The following is a 17,516-nucleotide window of genomic DNA, read 5'->3' as shown; positions in this document are numbered from 1 at the left end:
TTCAACCCCATTTCGTGCAGGGCGGGGGGGGGGGGGGACTGGGACGGACACACTGGCACTCCTTTCTCGACCTAGGCCGAGAATTTGCAGGTTAGGTTGCAAATGGCAGGACAGGTCAGGTTGCTCATGTCTTCCTCCATAACCAGTTTCAAGATGACATCTTGAATATCTGCCTGACCCTCCTGGACCGGAGCAGAAGCTTCATACAGGACGCCAACAGAGACATGACTCACCGGAATGACCCCAAGCACGTGGGCCGCGTGCTGAGTGCCATGGTAAGAGACTGCCGGGGAGGGGCGGGGAGGGGCGGGGGGGATCCTCCCTCTTTGGATGCCGCCTGTCTGCAAGTGCCTGCGTTGTCCATGCCCCACGGCGCGCCCCGCTCCAGAGACACAGCCAGGCTCCCGTCCTCCACGTGGATCAACCTCCCGATAGGGGCACAGGGCCCGAGTGGCGGTCGGTCCAGTCCCTTCCCCACCGGAGCCGGATCTCCCTGAGACGGCTTCCACATCCAGCCACGGGCCAGAGGGAGGCCAATGGAGGCTCCGTGGCGCAGTCACAGGGCGGGGGGGGATACATGCTCCCTGAGGACCCCTGGGCGAGGTCCCTCAGGGGAAGCTGCGGTTGAGGAAATGTGCCCCGGAGGGGGGAGGGGGGGCTCCAGGCGGCAGCTGGGGAGAGCCCCAGCCAGGACTTCCCCCCCTAATCGTCGAGGGTCTGCACAGCAGTGGAGGGAGCCCCTCGTAGTGCCCCGCCCGGCCCCTGAGCACCGGGGCTTAATTCTGGGGGTGGGGCCAGGGAGGTGGGCGGAGTCAGGGGCTGGGAAAGGCTGGGAGCGGGGCAGGAAAGGGAGGAAGCCCGACAGGCCGGGGAGGAGAGGGCTGGTGGCTCTGGGGGCCCCACCCGGCGTGGGCGGGTAGAGGGAACACCCCCCCGCCAGGGTGGCAGAGGAGCAGGAGGGGGGCGGTGACAGCAGGGGGCGTGGCCGGGAGACGGTGGCCTGAGGGGAGGCCTGGCCGCCTTGCCTTTCCCCAGGTCAACAGCAATGACGACAGCGGAGTGCTGCAGGGGAACTGGAGCGGGAACTACCGCGGGGGGCAGAACCCCAGCAGCTGGACCGGGAGCGTGGACATCCTCCGGCAGTGGAAGGCCTCCGGCTACAAGGCGGTCAAGTACGGGCAGTGCTGGGTCTTTGCCGGCGTGCTGACCACCGGTGAGCCTCCTTCGCCCCGGGGTGGTGTGGGGACGCCGGGGCCCCTCCGCCGCCTGTGCCTGTGCCGGGGGAGGGAAGCGTTGGCTGGGCGCTGGCGGCAGAAGGCCGGGTCGGGGAAGGTGTCGCGCCAGGGCCCCTCTGCCTCACGTGGCCTCCTCCTCCTGAGCATGTGCAAAGGGCCCTCGGGGCTGCCTCCTGGGGTGATTCGGCCCACTGACCCCTGGCTTGGCCGTTTTCTGGCTCTTGCGATTCCCTTGACTCTGCTGTATTTACTGTTTGTGAGGACGTGTGGTTCTCATCCCGTGCGGTGGTCTTTTAATGGCCCGGAGGCAGGGCCGAAGTCTTCCCCTGCACACAGACAGACAGACAGACAGGCACGCACCCCTCCCCCCCCCAGGGCACCTCCTGAAGGGGGCAGGGGGGGCTGAGGGAGAGGAGGCAGCATGGGGGGTGGGGGCGGGGGGGTTGCAGCGAGCCCCTTTCCTCTCCCACACAGTGACGGCTCTTGGATGGGAGGCGGCACCCCCCCCCCACCCTGCCTGGCTCCCAAGCCCCCCCGGCCCGCCCTCAGCAGGGGCTCCTGTATCACTGCGGGTGGACAGACTGGCCTTCTGCCAAGCCCGGCCAAGGCTTTGTCTTGGCCCATCACGACGGGCCGGGTCTCCTCTGGCAGCCAGCAGCTCAGCAGGGTCTCGGGGTGGGGGAGGTCTTTCCCAGGCGTGGCTCCTGTTCTGCACGCAGCACCTCGGCTCTCGCCCTAAGCCACGGGGCCCTGGCAGGGGTGGGGTTGCTGCAACCTCCGGCTTCCGCCCAGGGGAGACCTGCGGGCCACGGGGGGGAGGATCCCACCAAGGGAGGGCCGGCCCCAAGACCTTCTCTCTCTCTCTCTCTCTCTCCCCCTCTCCTAGTCCTCCGGTGCCTGGGAATCCCCACACGCATGATCACAAACTTCAACTCTGCCCACGACACAGACAGAAGCCTCACCGTGGATGTCTACTACGATTCCTCTGGGAACCCTCTGAACCTGGGAGCAGACAGCATCTGGTAGTTCGTCTTCTTCTAGGTGGTTCTGGGAGCCACTGGGCTTCTGTGCAGGGGCCCAGCACGTGCCACGTGCCGCTCTTTGGTGGGATTCCCTCCCACTGGCCAGCTGGCCGGTGGCAAGCAGAAGGCCACAAAATCGGGATCCCCCCACCCCCCCCACCCCCGCCAGGCAAGTGGCGACCCTCTCGCCTGTCTGTCCGTGTGTGGCAGGCATTAACTCAGCAGAAAATAAAACGAGGGATCTCAAAACAAGATGCCCCTGGGAGTTTCCGGGCCCGGAATGAAAGAAATCAGAATATCCTGGCCCAGGTTGTCTCCCCACCCCACCCCACCCCCCACCCCAATGCTATTTGCAATGGAAGCTGAGCTAAATTCTGACTTGTGTTCCTCTTTTTAGCACCAAGGGGAAGCAGCCTTTTAGTGCTTTGATAGATGATGGGGAAATATTAACCGCTTCTGTTCATAATATTAATTCATAAGATTAACAAAGGCTTTCAACCATGCCCACCATTAAGTATGTTCTAAGCTGCGCTCCAGCAGTAAAGAGTCCAGGGGGCGGGCACATGCAACAAGCCCCACCCCCTGCTCCCAGCAGCTCTCGGTCAAAGCAAGAAGCAGCCAGGTAAGCTGCAGAGCCCCCTCCAGGGCCCCCAGTCCAAAACAGTCCAGTGGCACCTTTAAGACCAAGTTTTATTCAGGTACAAGCTCTCCCTCCTCTGCGAGGACAGATCTGCGCCCCGCCCCCAATAGCTAGCAATCCAAAACAGTCCAGTGGAGCCTGAGCGGTGGGTGTTGCCTTCTGACACACTTCCGGTGATGTCAGGGGGTGTGGCATATGCAAATGAGTTATGCTAATGAGCTCCTGCACCTCTTTTTCTACGAAATGACCCCTGCTTGAGACCAAGACTGAAAATAAGATGGGGGGGGGGGTTGAGAGAAAAATTAGAAGTGGGAATAGAGAAAAGGCAGATCATGAAAGGAAGAAAGCATAAAGAAGGCGGTGAAAAGTACTGAAAAGAGAGAAAATAAGGAAAGGACAAGGAAGGTTTTTTGTTTTGTTTCCTGCTACCACACACCGACAGGGTTCCCCTTTACAAGCTCTGGCTGTGGAAACAAAACTATGGAGCTGGGTGACGCTAACGGGAGAGGGAAACCATAAACTGCTAGAGAGAACGACCACCTCGTTAGGAGGCGTCATCCTGGCCATGGCTGTAGCTTGTCCTGGCTGGTCTTGCCTTGCTTGAGTGCTGGCTTGGTTGGTGACGAGTTTAGCCGCATCTGAGAAGCAACTCTTAGGGTTCCCCTCGGCCTCCTCGCAAAGGCTGCAGAAAGGCAGAGCCCTCCTCCTGCCCCCAGTGGCTGCAGTGCGGTACTGCATTTGCTAAAAGAGTAAATGCGTTTCGTGGGTGCCGCATGAGCTGGCGTCAGTGGCCCTCTAGCTGGGCACCTGGACCCCCAGATGTTTGTTCCTTGAGTACCCGCCTCAGCAGCCCTGCATGACCCTTCTTGCTCCGTGTCTCCACATCTCCCTTCCCGTGTGAGCGATGGCCCTTCAGCTCCTGAGGCCACCTGTCCCCAGAAATCCACCACAGCTGGGGTTGGGGGGGGGGGCGGCTTCCTTTGTCCAGTAATTTTTTTGTGCACTTGGAAAAAATGTAGTGAATGCAAGTGACCAACACGTGATTTATTTAGGTGCATCATGGGACCATGCTCTCTGGGACTCTGCTACGGGTCCATAGGGGCAAAGGCTCGTTTGCGGGGACACAAGATGTGCCTCTCTGTGGGAACAAATGCTTTTGTCCTCCAGTCAGTGCTGGAGCTGGCACACTGACTGTGCATACACCATGGGCTCCTAGTGTCCTGGCCCCATTGGTGGGACCTCCTGATGGCCCCTGGTACTGTTGGCCACTGTGTGACTCAGAGTGTTGGACTGGATGGGCCACTGGCTTGATCCAACACTGGCGTCTCTTATGTTCTTATGTCTGGGGCAGTGATGCTCTGTATTCTTGGTTCCTTGGGGGGGTCCATCGGTGGCTCTTAGCCACAAGGTACAGATAGGAACTCTCGGTCTGGGGCAAGGGAAGCTCTGTCTTCTTGGTGCTTGGGGGGGGGCAACAGTGGGAGGGCTTCTGGTGTCCTGGCCCCACTGCTGGCCCCCCTGATGGCACATGGTATTTTTGGCCACTGTGTGACAGAGTGTTGGACTGAATGGGCCACTGGCCTGATCCAACACTGGATTCTCTTGTGTTCTTATAAGAGGGAATTGGATAAGCATATGGAGCAGAGGTCCATCAGGAGCTACAGCCACAAGGTATAGATAGGAACTCTCAGTCTGGAGCAAGTGATGCTCTGTATCCTTGGTGCTTGGGAGGGGGGCAACAGTGGGAGGGCTTCTAGTGTCCTGGCCCCACTGCTGGACCTCCTGATAGCACCTGGTATTTTGGGGCACAGAGTGTTGGACTGGAGGGGCCACTGGCCTGATCCAAAGTTGGCTTCTCTTGTGTTCTCTGATGTTCTTATGGGGATGCTGCTTGAGAGGGGGCCCATGATAAAGCTCCCCTGGTCTTGCCCCATTTTGCATCTCTTATTTCCTTTTCTTTCATTCTGTTGTCTTTGGGTGATCTTGCACGAGGGAAGGACAGGAGCATTCCATGAGATGGGGAAGAGAATCAAGGATAGAACAGCAACCCGCTGCCTTGCAACACTGTGCTGTTCCACTTAGCTGCAGAAGTCTCTCCCCGATTGCTGAGGTCTCGACTTCTTTTTCACTCTTTTCTGCCACCAGTGGCCCTTCCCTTGAGGCAGTCTGGCCCGGCACCCTGTCTCATGGATTCACCAACCCGTTCCTCTGGGCAGGCCAGGCAAACGGGGCACGGGGGCCAAGGTTCTCCCCTGCTGCCGCCTTTGACTATTGGTATTCAGAGGCTGACTGCCTCTGGATATGGAGGTTCCCTTTAGTTGCCACTGATGGACCTCAGTCCTCCGTGCATCTGTCCAGTCCCCCTTTTTAAAAAGTCATCTGTGCCTGTGGCCATCCCTGCATCCTCTGGCAGCGAATTCCTCATTTTAATCACTCACTGTGCAAATAGAGGCCTGATAGATGAGTTTAACGCGTGGCTCCACTCGCCTTCAAAACGATTGGGGTGGGAGAACAGGCTCACCCCGTCCAGACCCCCCTCAGCCTGTGCCTGGACTTGGGACTGTGTGGGGATCCAGTGGGGATCATGGAATCAATCGTAGAGCTGGCAGAGGGGCCACACGGGTCATCCCGTCCAACCTCCTGATCGGTGCAGGACCGGCCTCCAGCAGGGGGGGGCCAAACGTGCCCAACGTTAAGAGCCACACAGAGGAAACATCAGACGCCTGAGAGCCGCAAGGCAAGAACAGATATCACACACACACACACACACACACGTTTTAATTGGAAAACATGCAGGTTGGTTTTTATTACCATTAACCTCAAATAAGGCTGCCAGAAATAAAAACAAAAGGGGGGGAAACAGATGGTGCTGATGACATTTAAAGAGACAGATGCTTTCTCCAGGATGGGGGGGGGGCCTTTGAGAATGCATTTAGAGTGAGTTTTCTTTCTCTGCTCCCGGCCCACCCACACCCCATAAGCCCTCCCAGGGAGAGGAGCGCTGGCTGGGGGAGGGAAGAGGAGCCAGGGAGGCACTTGCCTCCCCTTCGCTGCCGCCCTGCTGGGAGCCGCGCAGGATGTGTGGAAGAGCCGCAGTCTGGCCACCCCTGGCCTGGAGCGTCCCTGACAGGCGTTCGTCCAGAGCCACTATGCTTGAAGACGGCCAGGCAGCCCATTCCAGTGTGCACCGCCTCCCCAGGCAGAGCCCATCCCCACTGCTGAACTGCTCTTACTGTTAAAAAAAAAGAGAAAAAGGTTCCTCCTATCCAGCCGGAATCTTCCTGCCCATCATTCAAACCCCTTATTGCGAGTCCTCTCCTCTGCTGCCAAAAGGAACAGCCCCTTACCTTCCTCTAAGTGACAGCCATTAAAAGACAGCAATTCTGCCCCCCCCCCCAAAAAACCCCTCCTCTTCTCCAGACTGAACCTTCCCAAGAAGCCCCTCGGCCCTTTTCCTCGCGGGGCTTCTGGGTCTCCCCCCCCCCCCCCGCCCGGTCATCCTCATCGCCCTCCTCTGCACCCGCTCCGTTCTGCCCACATCCCTTTCTGAAGTGAGGCCTCCAGAACTGCAGGCGATACTCCAGGTGCGGCCTGAGCCGTGCGGTGTACAGCGGGGACTGTGGCACCTTGAGATCTGGATGTTCTGCCTCTGTTGATCATCATCTGACGTTTTGCTCTTTGCACTTCATTTGCCACACTGCCGCCCACACATCCAGTTTTTGGAGATGCTCTTCACAGTCAACCTTGGTTTTCATCATCCTGAATAATTTTGGGCCATCCGCAAACTTGGCCATTTGAGAGCCAGTGTGGTGCAGTGGTAAAGAGAGGCAGACTCTAATCCAGAGGACCAGGTTTGATTCCCCACTCCTCCTCCTCCCCCTCCCCGTGAAGCCGGCTGGGTGTCCTTGGGTCAGTCGCAGGCAGCTCTCTCAGTCCCCACCCGCCTCACAGGGGGTGTCTGTTGTGGGGAGAGGAACGGTCAAGGCAATTGTAAGCCACTTTGAGACTCCTTTGGGGTAGTAGAAAGGCAGGGTATAAAAACCAACTCTTCTTCTGCACTTCTCACACTTGGTTCCGGATCATTTATGAACAAATTAAATAGCACCAGCCCCAATATTGGATGTACTTAAAGAAATGTGCTCCTCAGAGTCTCTTTTTGCATGCCTACTTATGAACTTACACTTCCTTTTCCAAAGCCTGCGCTCCCTTCTGTCCACTTCGTTGGGCAGGCCTTCCACTTTTTGAAAGAAGCCTCTTTGTAGCTTCCTTGACTTGTGTTGTTAGCCACACAGGCCGCCTTTCAGACTTCTGGAAAGCACCCTCTTGGGGCTCCAGTTAGCATGGTTTTAAATAGCTGCCAAGCAAGCATCCTCTAGCGATCTGACTCTCTGGGGTTTCCCTTTCAGCTTCCTTTCAACTATTCCCCTCATTTTTTGCCAAGTTCCTTCTTTTGAAATTGAATGTTACAGTTTTGGACTGTAGGGGTAACTTTCCATTGACCCGAACGCTGAACTAAATAGCAGTTGTGGTCACTGTTCCCAAAGGGTGCAACAACCTCTCCATCTCTAAAGCAGATCTTGAACCCTGCTTGGAACCAAGATCACTATCCCTGCGGCTGGCTCTGTGACCGGCTGTTCTGGTGTGCGGCCACTTGCGATGTCCAGGAACCTCCCTTCCACGGCACGACTCAAACACACATTTGCCCAGTTTAACCTTCCTGGACTTCAGGCCCCGGACTCATCTTGCAAGCACTCCCTTTGGGTGGGAGGGGGTCTTCTTGGATCCCTAGAGTCTCAGGTCCAGTAGTACCGTAGAAGCCAACGAGCATTTCCGGGTAGGCGCTTTGGAGGGTCAAAGACCCCTTTGTTGGATCCAAGTCAGACTGGAGGTCCCTGAGCCTGTTTATGTCCCAGTCAGAAGGTAAGAACACAAGAGAACGTAAGAGAAGCCAACGCTGGATCAGGCCAATGGCCCATCCAGTCCAACACTCTGGGCCAGAAATACCAGGTGCCATCAGGAGGTCCAGCAGTGGGGCCAGGACACCAGAAGCCCTCCCACTGTTGCCCCCCCCTTAAGCAGCAAGAATACAGTGCAGGGGTGAGGGGGGCGTGGCAAGGAAGGGAGTCCCCCCCCTCAAAGGAAGGGCTCCAGAGGGCAGCAGTAGAAGAGCTGGATGTGAGTCTGGGAGCACCCGAGAGACTGGCCAGATTTGTCGGGGGTTTCTCAGCTCCGAAGGGTCCACCCTCCCTTTGTCAGATACGAAGAAGGGAGACCTTCCTGGATCTCGCCTGTCACAAGGCATGTAGCTGAAATGGCCTGAGGGCTCAAGGTGGCCGCAGAGGAGATGCTGCAATGGGGTCGTGGGGGTCGTGGTGGAGTACTTGGGGGGGCGACTCCTCCCCTCCCCTCCTCCCCCTCTCCTGTTGCTGTGGTGCTTCTTTCTTTCTTTCTTTCTTTCTTTCTTTCTTTCTTTCTTTCTTTCTTTCTTTCTTTCTTTCTTTCTTTCTTTCTTTCTTTCTTTCTTTCTTTCTTTCTAGGGCACGCCTGGTTTCTTTGGGAGCTGATCTCCTTTGGCAATTAAACTTGCCGGTGACTTGACGTGCTGCGCCTTCAAAAGGGCCTTCTGGACTCACCGGCTCATTCTTGCTTGCAGGAACTTCCACGTGTGGAACGAGAGCTGGTTTGTTCGACGTGACATTGGCCCTGCCTACAACGGGTGGCAGATCTTAGACGCGACTCCGCAGGAGAGAAGTGCAGGTGCGAGGAAGCGGCTTTGCGTTTTGCTCTGTTCAGCTCCTGGCCGTGGGTCCCACCCATGCGGTAGAAATACCCTTCGCTGTCCGCTAGGCATCGCCAGCATTCCCACCTGCCTTGCCGCCAAGAGGCTGCTTGCCCTTTCCTTGGCCCCCCTGGCTGCACGCATCACGTGCCCAGCGGTAGACGTGACCTCAGGAGTGGCCTGTGTGCATGGGGGAGGGGTGGGTCAGGTTTCCCTGCAGCCCTTGCCTGGCTGCACCTTCTCTGGCAGCACAGTACATGGGGGCTTTTGACCTTCCCGCTCAGGTCTTTTTGTGCTGATTCATCCCTTATGGCCCTGGCCACCACGTCTCCTCTCCCTTCTCGGAAGAACACGAGAAGAGCTCTGCTGGATCAACCCAAGGAGGACCCTTCTGGAGAGTCCCCAGGGGCCCTGGAAGGCCCACTGGCACAGAATCTCAGGCCAAAGCCTCCCTGAGAGCCAGTCTGGTGCAGTGGTTAAGTGCGCAGAGGACTCTAATCTGGGAGAGCCGGGTTGGATTCCCCACTCCACCTCCACTTGCACCTGGCTGGATGACCTTGAGCAAGCCACAGTTCTGGCAAGAGCTGTCCTTGAAAAAGAGCAGTTTCTGTCAGAGCTCTCTCAGCCCCACCTGCCTCACAGGGTGTCTGTTGTGGGGAGGGAAAAGGAGTTAGTCAGCTGCTCTGAGACTCCCTCCAGGTAGGGAAGGGCGGGAGGGTATAAATCCAGTCTCTTCTTCTTCTCCTTCCTGCTGCTGCTGCTGCTGCAGAGCCCCCAGCTTGCCTCCCTGAATGGGCCTCGTCCCGTCCACAGCCTTCGGAGCTTGGGTTTGTGGCCCCCAGGCACCCCCCAGGCACTCACCGCGCATCATGACAAGGGGACGCCCTTCCCATTGCCTGCAGCCCTCATTCACACACACACACACACACACACACACACCACCTCCGGTTCCCTGCCCACCACCGCCCCCCTCTCCTGAACCCTGCAGGCCTGTTCCAGTGCGGTCCGGCTTCTCTGACAGCCATCAAAGAGGGAGACGTGGACCTGCGGTTCGACAGCCCCTTCGTCTTTGCCGAGGTCAATGCGGACCGCGTCACCTGGACGTACGACACGTCCACAACAGAAGCCAAGAGGCTTTACACGGAGACCAAGTCAATCGGCCAGTTCACAAGCACGAAGGCTGTGGGCAGCTATGCCCGTGAGGACGTCACTGGCAATTACAAATACACAGAAGGTAAGGCAAGGCGAGGGAGGCCGCCTCCTCCTCAGACAGGTGGAGGTGCCTCTGGCCTCCTTGCGAAAGCTTTTTCCGCTGGGCATTTGGCCCCTCGAGGTGCCGTGCTTGGGACCAGGGCTGCACCTCCTGGCGGGATGGTTAAGAGCGTCAGACTCTACTCTGAAGAACTGGGTTTGATTCCCCACTTGCAGCCAGCTGGGTGACCTTGGGTCAGTCACAGTTCTCTCAGAGCTGTTCACTAAAAGGCAGTTCTCAAAAGGGCTCTCTCAGCCCAGGGAACAAGACTCTAAGCTGCTCTGAGATGCTGGGTGAAGGGTGGGGTACAAATCCAGTCTCCTCCTCCTCCTCCTCTTCTTCCTCCTCCTCCGACTCTCCTCCCCCCTTCCTAAGACGGCCTCTGTAGAGGCTGAGAGCCGGAGGCCCCCCCCGGCATGCCGATTCACCGCCAGCCCCGTGGAGGTGGATGAGCGTCAGCCCGGGAAGTCGTGTCCTGCCCCACTCCACCAGCCACCGTGGCCGGCCCCACGGGGCTGCTGGTGTGCGAGCCCTGCGCTCTCTCTTGCAGGCTCTGCCAAAGAAAGGACGGTCTTTGAGAAAGCTCGTGAAAAGCTGAACCTGAACAGGATGATGCCCACAGCGGCCGATCTGATCCCCAACGTTTCGGGGAAGTTCACGTTGGAGCGCACCCCGGAGGTGGGCAAAGACGTCTGCTTGGCTCTGACGCTCACCAACCACGCCTCCGAGCCAAGGACAGTGGAGACACACATGGCCGCGTGGACCATCGTCTACACGGGGAAGCCAGTCCACGAGGTCTGGAAGAACACCCAGTCCATGACCCTGGGCCCCAAAGAAGGTGGGTGACCTTCCGGGCGGGGCTCGGCCCCTGGCGCCACCCTTCCCGACGGGGCGGGCAGGCGAGGGGATGGCTGCTGGAGCGCCCACTTTTGCGGAGGGAGGGGCCACGGTTTTCAGAGCAAGAACAACAGCCCCCCCTCCCCGCATTGCAAGGACAGGAAACCGGCCACCCTCAGGAGTGGTTTCACCAAACACTGGGGTATGATGGAAGGGAAGATGCTCTGCAGCCCGCTGGAGCTGCCTGGTGAATTGTGTGCCTAACAGGTGGGCAAATGGTTATCACTCTCCTGTCTATTTGTTTCCCTAAAAGGGGATCCATTTACCCTCTCCCTGTTTGGTGTAGTGGCTAGGTGCACGGACTCTAATCTGGGAGAACCGGGTTTGATTCCCCCACTCCACCACTTGCACCTGGCTGGATGACCTTGGGCAAGCCGTAGTTCTGTCAGAGCTGTTCTCTCAAGGGCAGTTTCTGTCAGAGCTCTCTCAGCCCCACCTACGTCCCAGGGTGTCTGTCTGTTGTGGGGAGGGGAAGGGGAAGGAGATTGTAAGCTGCTCTGAGACACCTTTGGGTAGTGAAAGGCGGGGTAGGAATCCAATCTCCTCCTCCTCCTTCCTCCTCCTCTTCTTCTTCCTCCAGAGAGCCAATTTGGTGCAGTGGTTAAATGCACAGACTCTAACCTGGGAGAACCGGGTTTGATTCCCCCACTCCTCCACTTGCACCTGGCTGGATGACCTTGGGTCAGTCACAAGCTCTGGCACAGCTGTCCTTGAAAAAGAGGCGCTTCTGCCAGAGCTCTCTCAGCCCCACCTACCTCATAGGGTGTTTGTCTGTTGTGGGGAGGGGAAGGGAAAGGAGTTTGTGAGCCGCTCTGAGACACCTTTGGGTAGTGAAAGGCGGGGTTTGATTCCCCACTCCTCCTCCACTGGCTGGATGACCTTGGGCAAGCCGTAGCTCTGACAAGAGTAGTTCTTGAAAAAGAGCCGTTTCTGTCAAGAGCTCTCTCAGCCCCACCTACCTCACAGGGTGTCTGTTGTGGGGAGGGGAAGGGAAAGGAGTTTGTGCCTTCGGGTAGTGAAGGGCGGGGTATAAATCCAGTTGTCTCCTCCTCCCCCTCCTTCTCCCCCCCCCCATCTGTGGAGGCCTCCTGCCTGAGAGTTTCCTGGTTCCAGATCTCTCTCTCTCGAACCCAGGTTCGAATCCCCCTCCTGCCATAAATTTACTGAATAATAATAAACATAATTTATTAAAATATTGATTTATTAAGATGTCTTTACTTCAGTTTTTTAGCCAGGTGCCCCCAAATCAGCTTACCATCAAATTAAAAAAAATAATAAAAGCAGGCAACTAAGACACTATGCCATTTGAAAAGAAAGGATAAAAACCCATCACGCCCTAGATCAGTGAAAGGCAGCAGCGTAGAGACACTGGATCCAAAATCAGTCGTCCCCCCCCCCCCCCAAGAGGGTGTGAGACGGACTTTTGCTCCTCGGCTTTGGGGGCCTCTCCCTTTACTCTCCCGGTATTTGTCTCTAGAGAAAACCGTCCCGATCAACATCTCCTACGCGGAGTACCAGCAGCACCTGACAACGGACAACATGATCCACACCACGGCCCTGTGCCACGTGGCGAAGGAGGGGGAGGCCCTGGTGGAGCGCGTGGTCACCCTGGACAACCCCGGCCTCACCATCAGGGTCGGTGCCCCACACCCCACACCCAGCACCCTCCTCCTCGGGACAGGCGGGGGGGGGAGAGGGAATGCTGGCAGGAAGCCTGGGGGGCATTTTGTGGGGGGAAAGGGGAAACACCTGGGGGTGGGGGGAACCTCTTTCCAAAGCCCGTGCCAGCAGGCAAACGAGGTGGCAGCGAGACCCCTCCTGGCAGGAAGTGGTGGGCACCCAGCGGCAGATGTCGGGGCACGTTTTCCATGCATGCCCCACAAAAGCCATGGTGGAGCAAAGGGGCTGGCTGGCCTTAGGGCCCAGTGAGTTTTCTGGCCCGCTGCCACCCTGTGCCCCACCCTGGCAGCTGCTTCCTTGCAGGAAGGATCTCCGAGGACGAGAGGGCCGGGCCCTGGCAGCGGAGGGGGGGGCGAAGGAAGAGGCTTTTTTGGGGGGGGACCAGCCTGGCCCTCAGGGGGGTGCCCGGAAGGGCCCTGGTGTGCCTGAGCGGTGGTGAGAGAGGGCCTCTTTCCGCCTTGGGGCAGGTGCTGGGCCAGGCAAAGGTGAACCAGCCGGTGCCGGTGGAGGTGCTGTTCACGAACCCTCTCGCCCAGGAGGTCAAGGGCTGCGTGCTGCTGGCGGAGGGCAGCGACTTGCTGGCGAAAAAGATCCGGCTGGAGTGAGTACCGGGGCTCTTGGGCCTTTGGGCAGGGTGCGGGGGTGGGGTGGGGAGCCCCGGGAGGTTTTAGGGGTGGGACCTGGGTGGGACCTGGGGTCTGGGGAGGCGATGGGTCTCAGCGGGGTTTGTGATGCCGCACACTCCGCACCCTCCACATGACCAGCCGTCCCCCCTGGGGAACTGATCCCTGCCGTCTGGAGATGAGCTGTAGATCCGGGAGATCTCCAGTCACCAGCTGGAAGTTGGTAACCCTAGCGGGGCACGGGGGCTCCATGACTACGGGAGGGGAGGGGAGGGTGTTAAGTCCGTGCTTAACAAAATAGCCAGAGAGTGATTTCAGCAAAACTCAGGTTTATTCAGCTCGACAATCAACTTCTCTGACACGGTACAACTTCTCTGATAGCCCGAACCAGCTTTCATTGTTGCTGTTCGGTATTTAAACATTCCGGGCTAATGTAGCCACACCTACTATACAATTATCAACCTATCAGGTTGTTCGCATAACAGCCCAATCATAAGCATTCCCACTACAGACAGTTCAAATGTGATTGGACACAATACTTTCGGCGCGAATCCTTGCCGACGTCTGAAGCTTAGCATAGCTTCTCTATGGGATGATTCTACGTTCATCCTCATGCATTCAGGGCAGCATCTGAATACACTACAGAGGGGGGCTGTGCTTGAAGAAGGCGGCTCTTGCTTCTTTGGCGCCTTCCCGGGGACCTCGACTGCCCTTCCCTAGCTCACAAAGCCAGTCCGGGCAGGGACACCCGACGCGGTCACCACACGCGTCTGCCAGGCAGGCCCGGCTCCCCTTCCCCTGGCAGAGTCCTTGGCGGAGGGGCCAGCAGTGGCCAGAACAGCCGCCCTGTAGCCTCCTTCCCTTTACCAGAGGTGTGTCTGCCTGAGGAGAGGTGATCCAGGGAGGAGAGGAGAGGAGGGTTCCTGACCCCCGCCGGTCCCAGCCAGTCAGGCCCGCTCGAGGGTCTGCGGCTGCGGCTGCGGCTGCTGCTGCTGCGAACACCCAGGAACGGTGCCCTCCACCCTTAAGCTGGCAGAGGAATGGCTGCGCTTGCCTGCGGCCTCTTGGGTGCCCTTCCTCCATCACACCTCTGCTCAAGTAGAGCCCCTCGTCCTCCGGGTGCCCCAGTAGAGCCCCACGCCTGGCATGGTTAGCGCCGCCCCGTGGGCGCAGGGCATAGCCTGGGGGAGGGAAGGCACAGGCAGGCCGTTCTCAGCTGCACAGACGAAATTTGGACAAGGTATTACCTTGTTTTTGGCCACGTGGCTGGGTGGGTGGGTAGGATAGTTAACAACATCAGAGGACTTCACAAGCGCACACAGGCACACACGGGCACACACAAGAAGGTCCGAAGCGCTCCGCTGGACCAGACCCAACAAGCCTGCCTGATGCAGCAGATCACGTGGACGCTTGCCGGGGCCTGGCGTGGGTTCAGCGCCATTCCCTGCGCAAACCGACCCTGCCGTGGCAGAGAGGGTGGGGTACAAATCTAAACAAACAAACACACAAATAAATAACTGGAGATGGGTAAGTGCCTGACGGGCTGTGCTGAAAACGAGACACACACTACGCCACACAGCATCCCCACCGCTCACTCAGCACAGTATAAAGGGGGGGGGGAGGCGGATTGGGTAGAATTTACTCTTGATAAAGTTACTTTTTGGAATGAAAACGGGAGAACCTGATCGACTGCTATAACATTATTATAACGCTATAACAATGGCTGACGTTTTGAACCGGAGAGTTCCTCGTGGGGGTGGGGCAGGGTGGTTGCTGGCAGGAGACGGGGGTGGGGGGAATGCTAGGTGGGTGTGGCGGGCTCACACATCCCATGCTCCCGAGCGTCCCTCGCTTCCCATCTCCAGGGCCCTGCTGTGACTAGCCTTCGGGCTTCCCCAGGGACCAGCTCCTCCATCGTCGGTTTCCCACGGGTGCCCGTCCTGGTTTCCAGCTCGTCCCTCAGCGTTTCACAGGGACACGCGGGCTTCTCTAGAGGCCTCCTGTGTTTCTTTGCTGTTGGGACAGCTTGCGATGGCTCCAACTCACCTGGAGCTCCTTTCCCTGAGAGATTACCTGGCCACCTAACCCTTCTCAGAGTGTCTTACGGTCAGCTTGTCCGTTGCTCAAGGAAGAATTCGGGCATGGATATCCTCACTTTCCTACCCGGTTCCCACGGAGCGCTTCCACCCCATCAGCCAAGTCTTCCCTAGCAACGAGGGACGTGTCAGGAGCAACCAGCCCCCTCCGTCCATCTTCGGCCACCTTCTGAAAGAGAAAGTTCTCCGTATCGCCTGACAGGGATTTTTTAGACATTCGATGCGGAGTGGGGCTTTGTGAGGGACCTCGGAGTGGTTGGGGGCCTCCCGTTATCCTTGGGACACCGGTCGCTGTCACCCACCTCCTCTCCTGCACCTGCAGCTCTGGAGGAGACCCCAGCCCCCTTCCTGCGTCTCGCTCTTTCTCCCTCTCTCCCTACCCAGATGGTCTCTCCACAAGGGCATCGTGTTCACTCCCCGCCCCTTTCCGTTCAGAACACGTGACCTCCTGGAGAGGGGCGGGGGGGGGGCCTCGAGGGGCAGGGGGTCCCCTCCTGCTGGGAGCCTCCAGGCCCTGCAGAGAGAAGACCGTAAAAGGCCAGATAAGCAGCCTTCATTTTCGGCAAGGGCGAGAGAGGAGGAAGCTGGTCCCACCGGAAGTCACTCCCCAGCCGGGGTCTGCCAGCCCCGTGAAGCTGCCCCCCCACCCCCGCTGCTTCATCCAGGGGGGGAGGGGGGGAGGCAGCACATGGATGGCCAAGGGCCGTGATTGCTTGGGCTCAGCCAGGGGACCTGGGAAGACCCCGAATACGTGCCAGGCCAGCCCTAGGGCACCCCTTGAGCCTCTGCATCGCCGCCACCACCCCCCCCCAGCCCTTCGTACAATTCCTGTTGAGCTCCATTCCCAGTGAGCTCAGGATTGGCACACCGGGGGAGGGCCCCCCCCGCATCTGTCATCACAACACCCCTGCAACCCTCGCCAGGGATAAGCAGAGCTGCCCCGCTCGCCACTCAGCCCGGCGGCCTGGCCCTGTTGGGTGAGGGGAGGAGTGCCACGGGAGGCAAGAGAGATGCGGGCATGTGTGTCTGGCCAGAGGAGCCCCACCTCGGCCCTTCTCAGCCTCTGGGACTGCAGACGACACCCGCCCGCGGGTCCTCCCGGCCGAGGCCTTTCCCAGCCCCGCAGCTTCCCTGCGTGGCCAGCCCGCGTGCCACCCCAGAGCGGTGGGCCCTCCACACACGGGGAGTGTCGGAGCTCGCCTGTCTTGGCGTCAGGAGGAGGGGCCGCGGCAGTGGTGGGAGAGGGCTGGGGTCCAGGAGCACCTCAAGGACTGACGACATCCCGGGAGTCACTTCTTCTTCAGAGAGGGGGGGGTCCCCCAGACTGCTCCGGTTCTGTGGCGACCCCTCTGTGACTGCCCCGCAGGGTGGGCTGAGAGGGCGGCCAGGGCAGGGTGGGCCCCAGGGGGGCAGGTGGCTCCTCCCCTCCGCCAGAGGGGGTCTCACCAGGCCTCCTGCTTCTGCTCTTCCTCCACAGAGCCCCTCCGCTGGGGGCCAAGCAGGTGGCCACCCTCCAGTTCACCGTGACCCCCACCAGGGCCGGGACCAGGCAGCTGCTCGTCAATTTCTCCTGCGACAGATTTCAGGACGTCAAAGCCTTCGAGACGGTGCCGGTGGCCCCATGAATCCAAAGGCCGCAGCGGCTGGGCCGCCGGGGAGGAGGAGGCGGCCGTGGCTGTGGCGCCCGACGTCCGAAGGCTCGGCTTGTGAGCATTGGCCTTGCAATACACATGGTCTTTTTGTGTCCTGATGGTGTGGTCTGGTGTCGTATTCTTCCGACAAATCCCTCGGGCCACAGGGCCTTGAAGAACCGGCTGTGTCAGGCCAAGGTGGGCCCCTCCAGGCCAGATCACACGCCCGGCGGCAAGGGGAGGGGTGTCGTTGGGAGGGCTTCTGGAGTTCTGGCCCCACTGGTGGACCTCCTGGTGGCTGGATGGGCCATCAACGCCTGATCCAACATGGCTTCCATGACGCGTGGGGCAGTGATGCTCTGTGTTCTTAGTCCTTGGGGGGGGGCCCACAGTGGGAGGGCTTTTAGTGTCCCACTGGCGGACCTCCTGATGGCCCCTGGGTTTTGGCCACTGTGTGACCCAGAGTGGTGGGACTGGAGGGGCCACTGGCCTGATCCAGCACTGGCTTCTCGGGGGGGTGCAGCATTGCCACGCGGTGGGGGGGCGTACTGGGGCAGGGGGGCAGATCTCATCCCATCCTGCACCGCATTTTCAGACCGCTTCAAAATGGCGGCACCCAACCACCACCACCACACCTGGTGGGGCAGACACCCCATCTCGT

At 59.1% G+C, this 17,516-nt stretch overlaps 1 protein-coding gene across 1 annotated transcript in view; it reads left to right on the top strand.

The window, feature by feature from the left end:
• The window catches only part of LOC107108044 (protein-glutamine gamma-glutamyltransferase E-like), a 24,469-nt gene extending 7,505 nt beyond the window's left edge, over nucleotides 1-16,964 (top strand). Inside the window, exons 5-13 of the mRNA XM_015408428.1 lie at nucleotides 147-275; nucleotides 1,036-1,213; nucleotides 2,122-2,257; nucleotides 8,551-8,654; nucleotides 9,665-9,910; nucleotides 10,479-10,766; nucleotides 12,303-12,460; nucleotides 12,973-13,106; nucleotides 16,702-16,964. Coding sequence (XP_015263914.1) covers nucleotides 147-275; nucleotides 1,036-1,213; nucleotides 2,122-2,257; nucleotides 8,551-8,654; nucleotides 9,665-9,910; nucleotides 10,479-10,766; nucleotides 12,303-12,460; nucleotides 12,973-13,106; nucleotides 16,702-16,849 — 1,521 coding nt within the window. The 3' untranslated portion in view covers nucleotides 16,850-16,964. The remainder of the gene's footprint in view (nucleotides 1-146; nucleotides 276-1,035; nucleotides 1,214-2,121; nucleotides 2,258-8,550; nucleotides 8,655-9,664; nucleotides 9,911-10,478; nucleotides 10,767-12,302; nucleotides 12,461-12,972; nucleotides 13,107-16,701) is intronic.
• The last annotated feature ends 552 nt before the right edge of the window (nucleotides 16,965-17,516 follow it).

Source organism: Gekko japonicus, unplaced genomic scaffold, assembly GCF_001447785.1.
Source record: "Gekko japonicus isolate JY-2015 unplaced genomic scaffold, Gekko_japonicus_V1.1 scaffold784, whole genome shotgun sequence".
Taxonomy (NCBI): domain Eukaryota; kingdom Metazoa; phylum Chordata; class Lepidosauria; order Squamata; family Gekkonidae; genus Gekko; species Gekko japonicus.
This window is presented reverse-complemented; position numbering and strand designations above follow the sequence as displayed.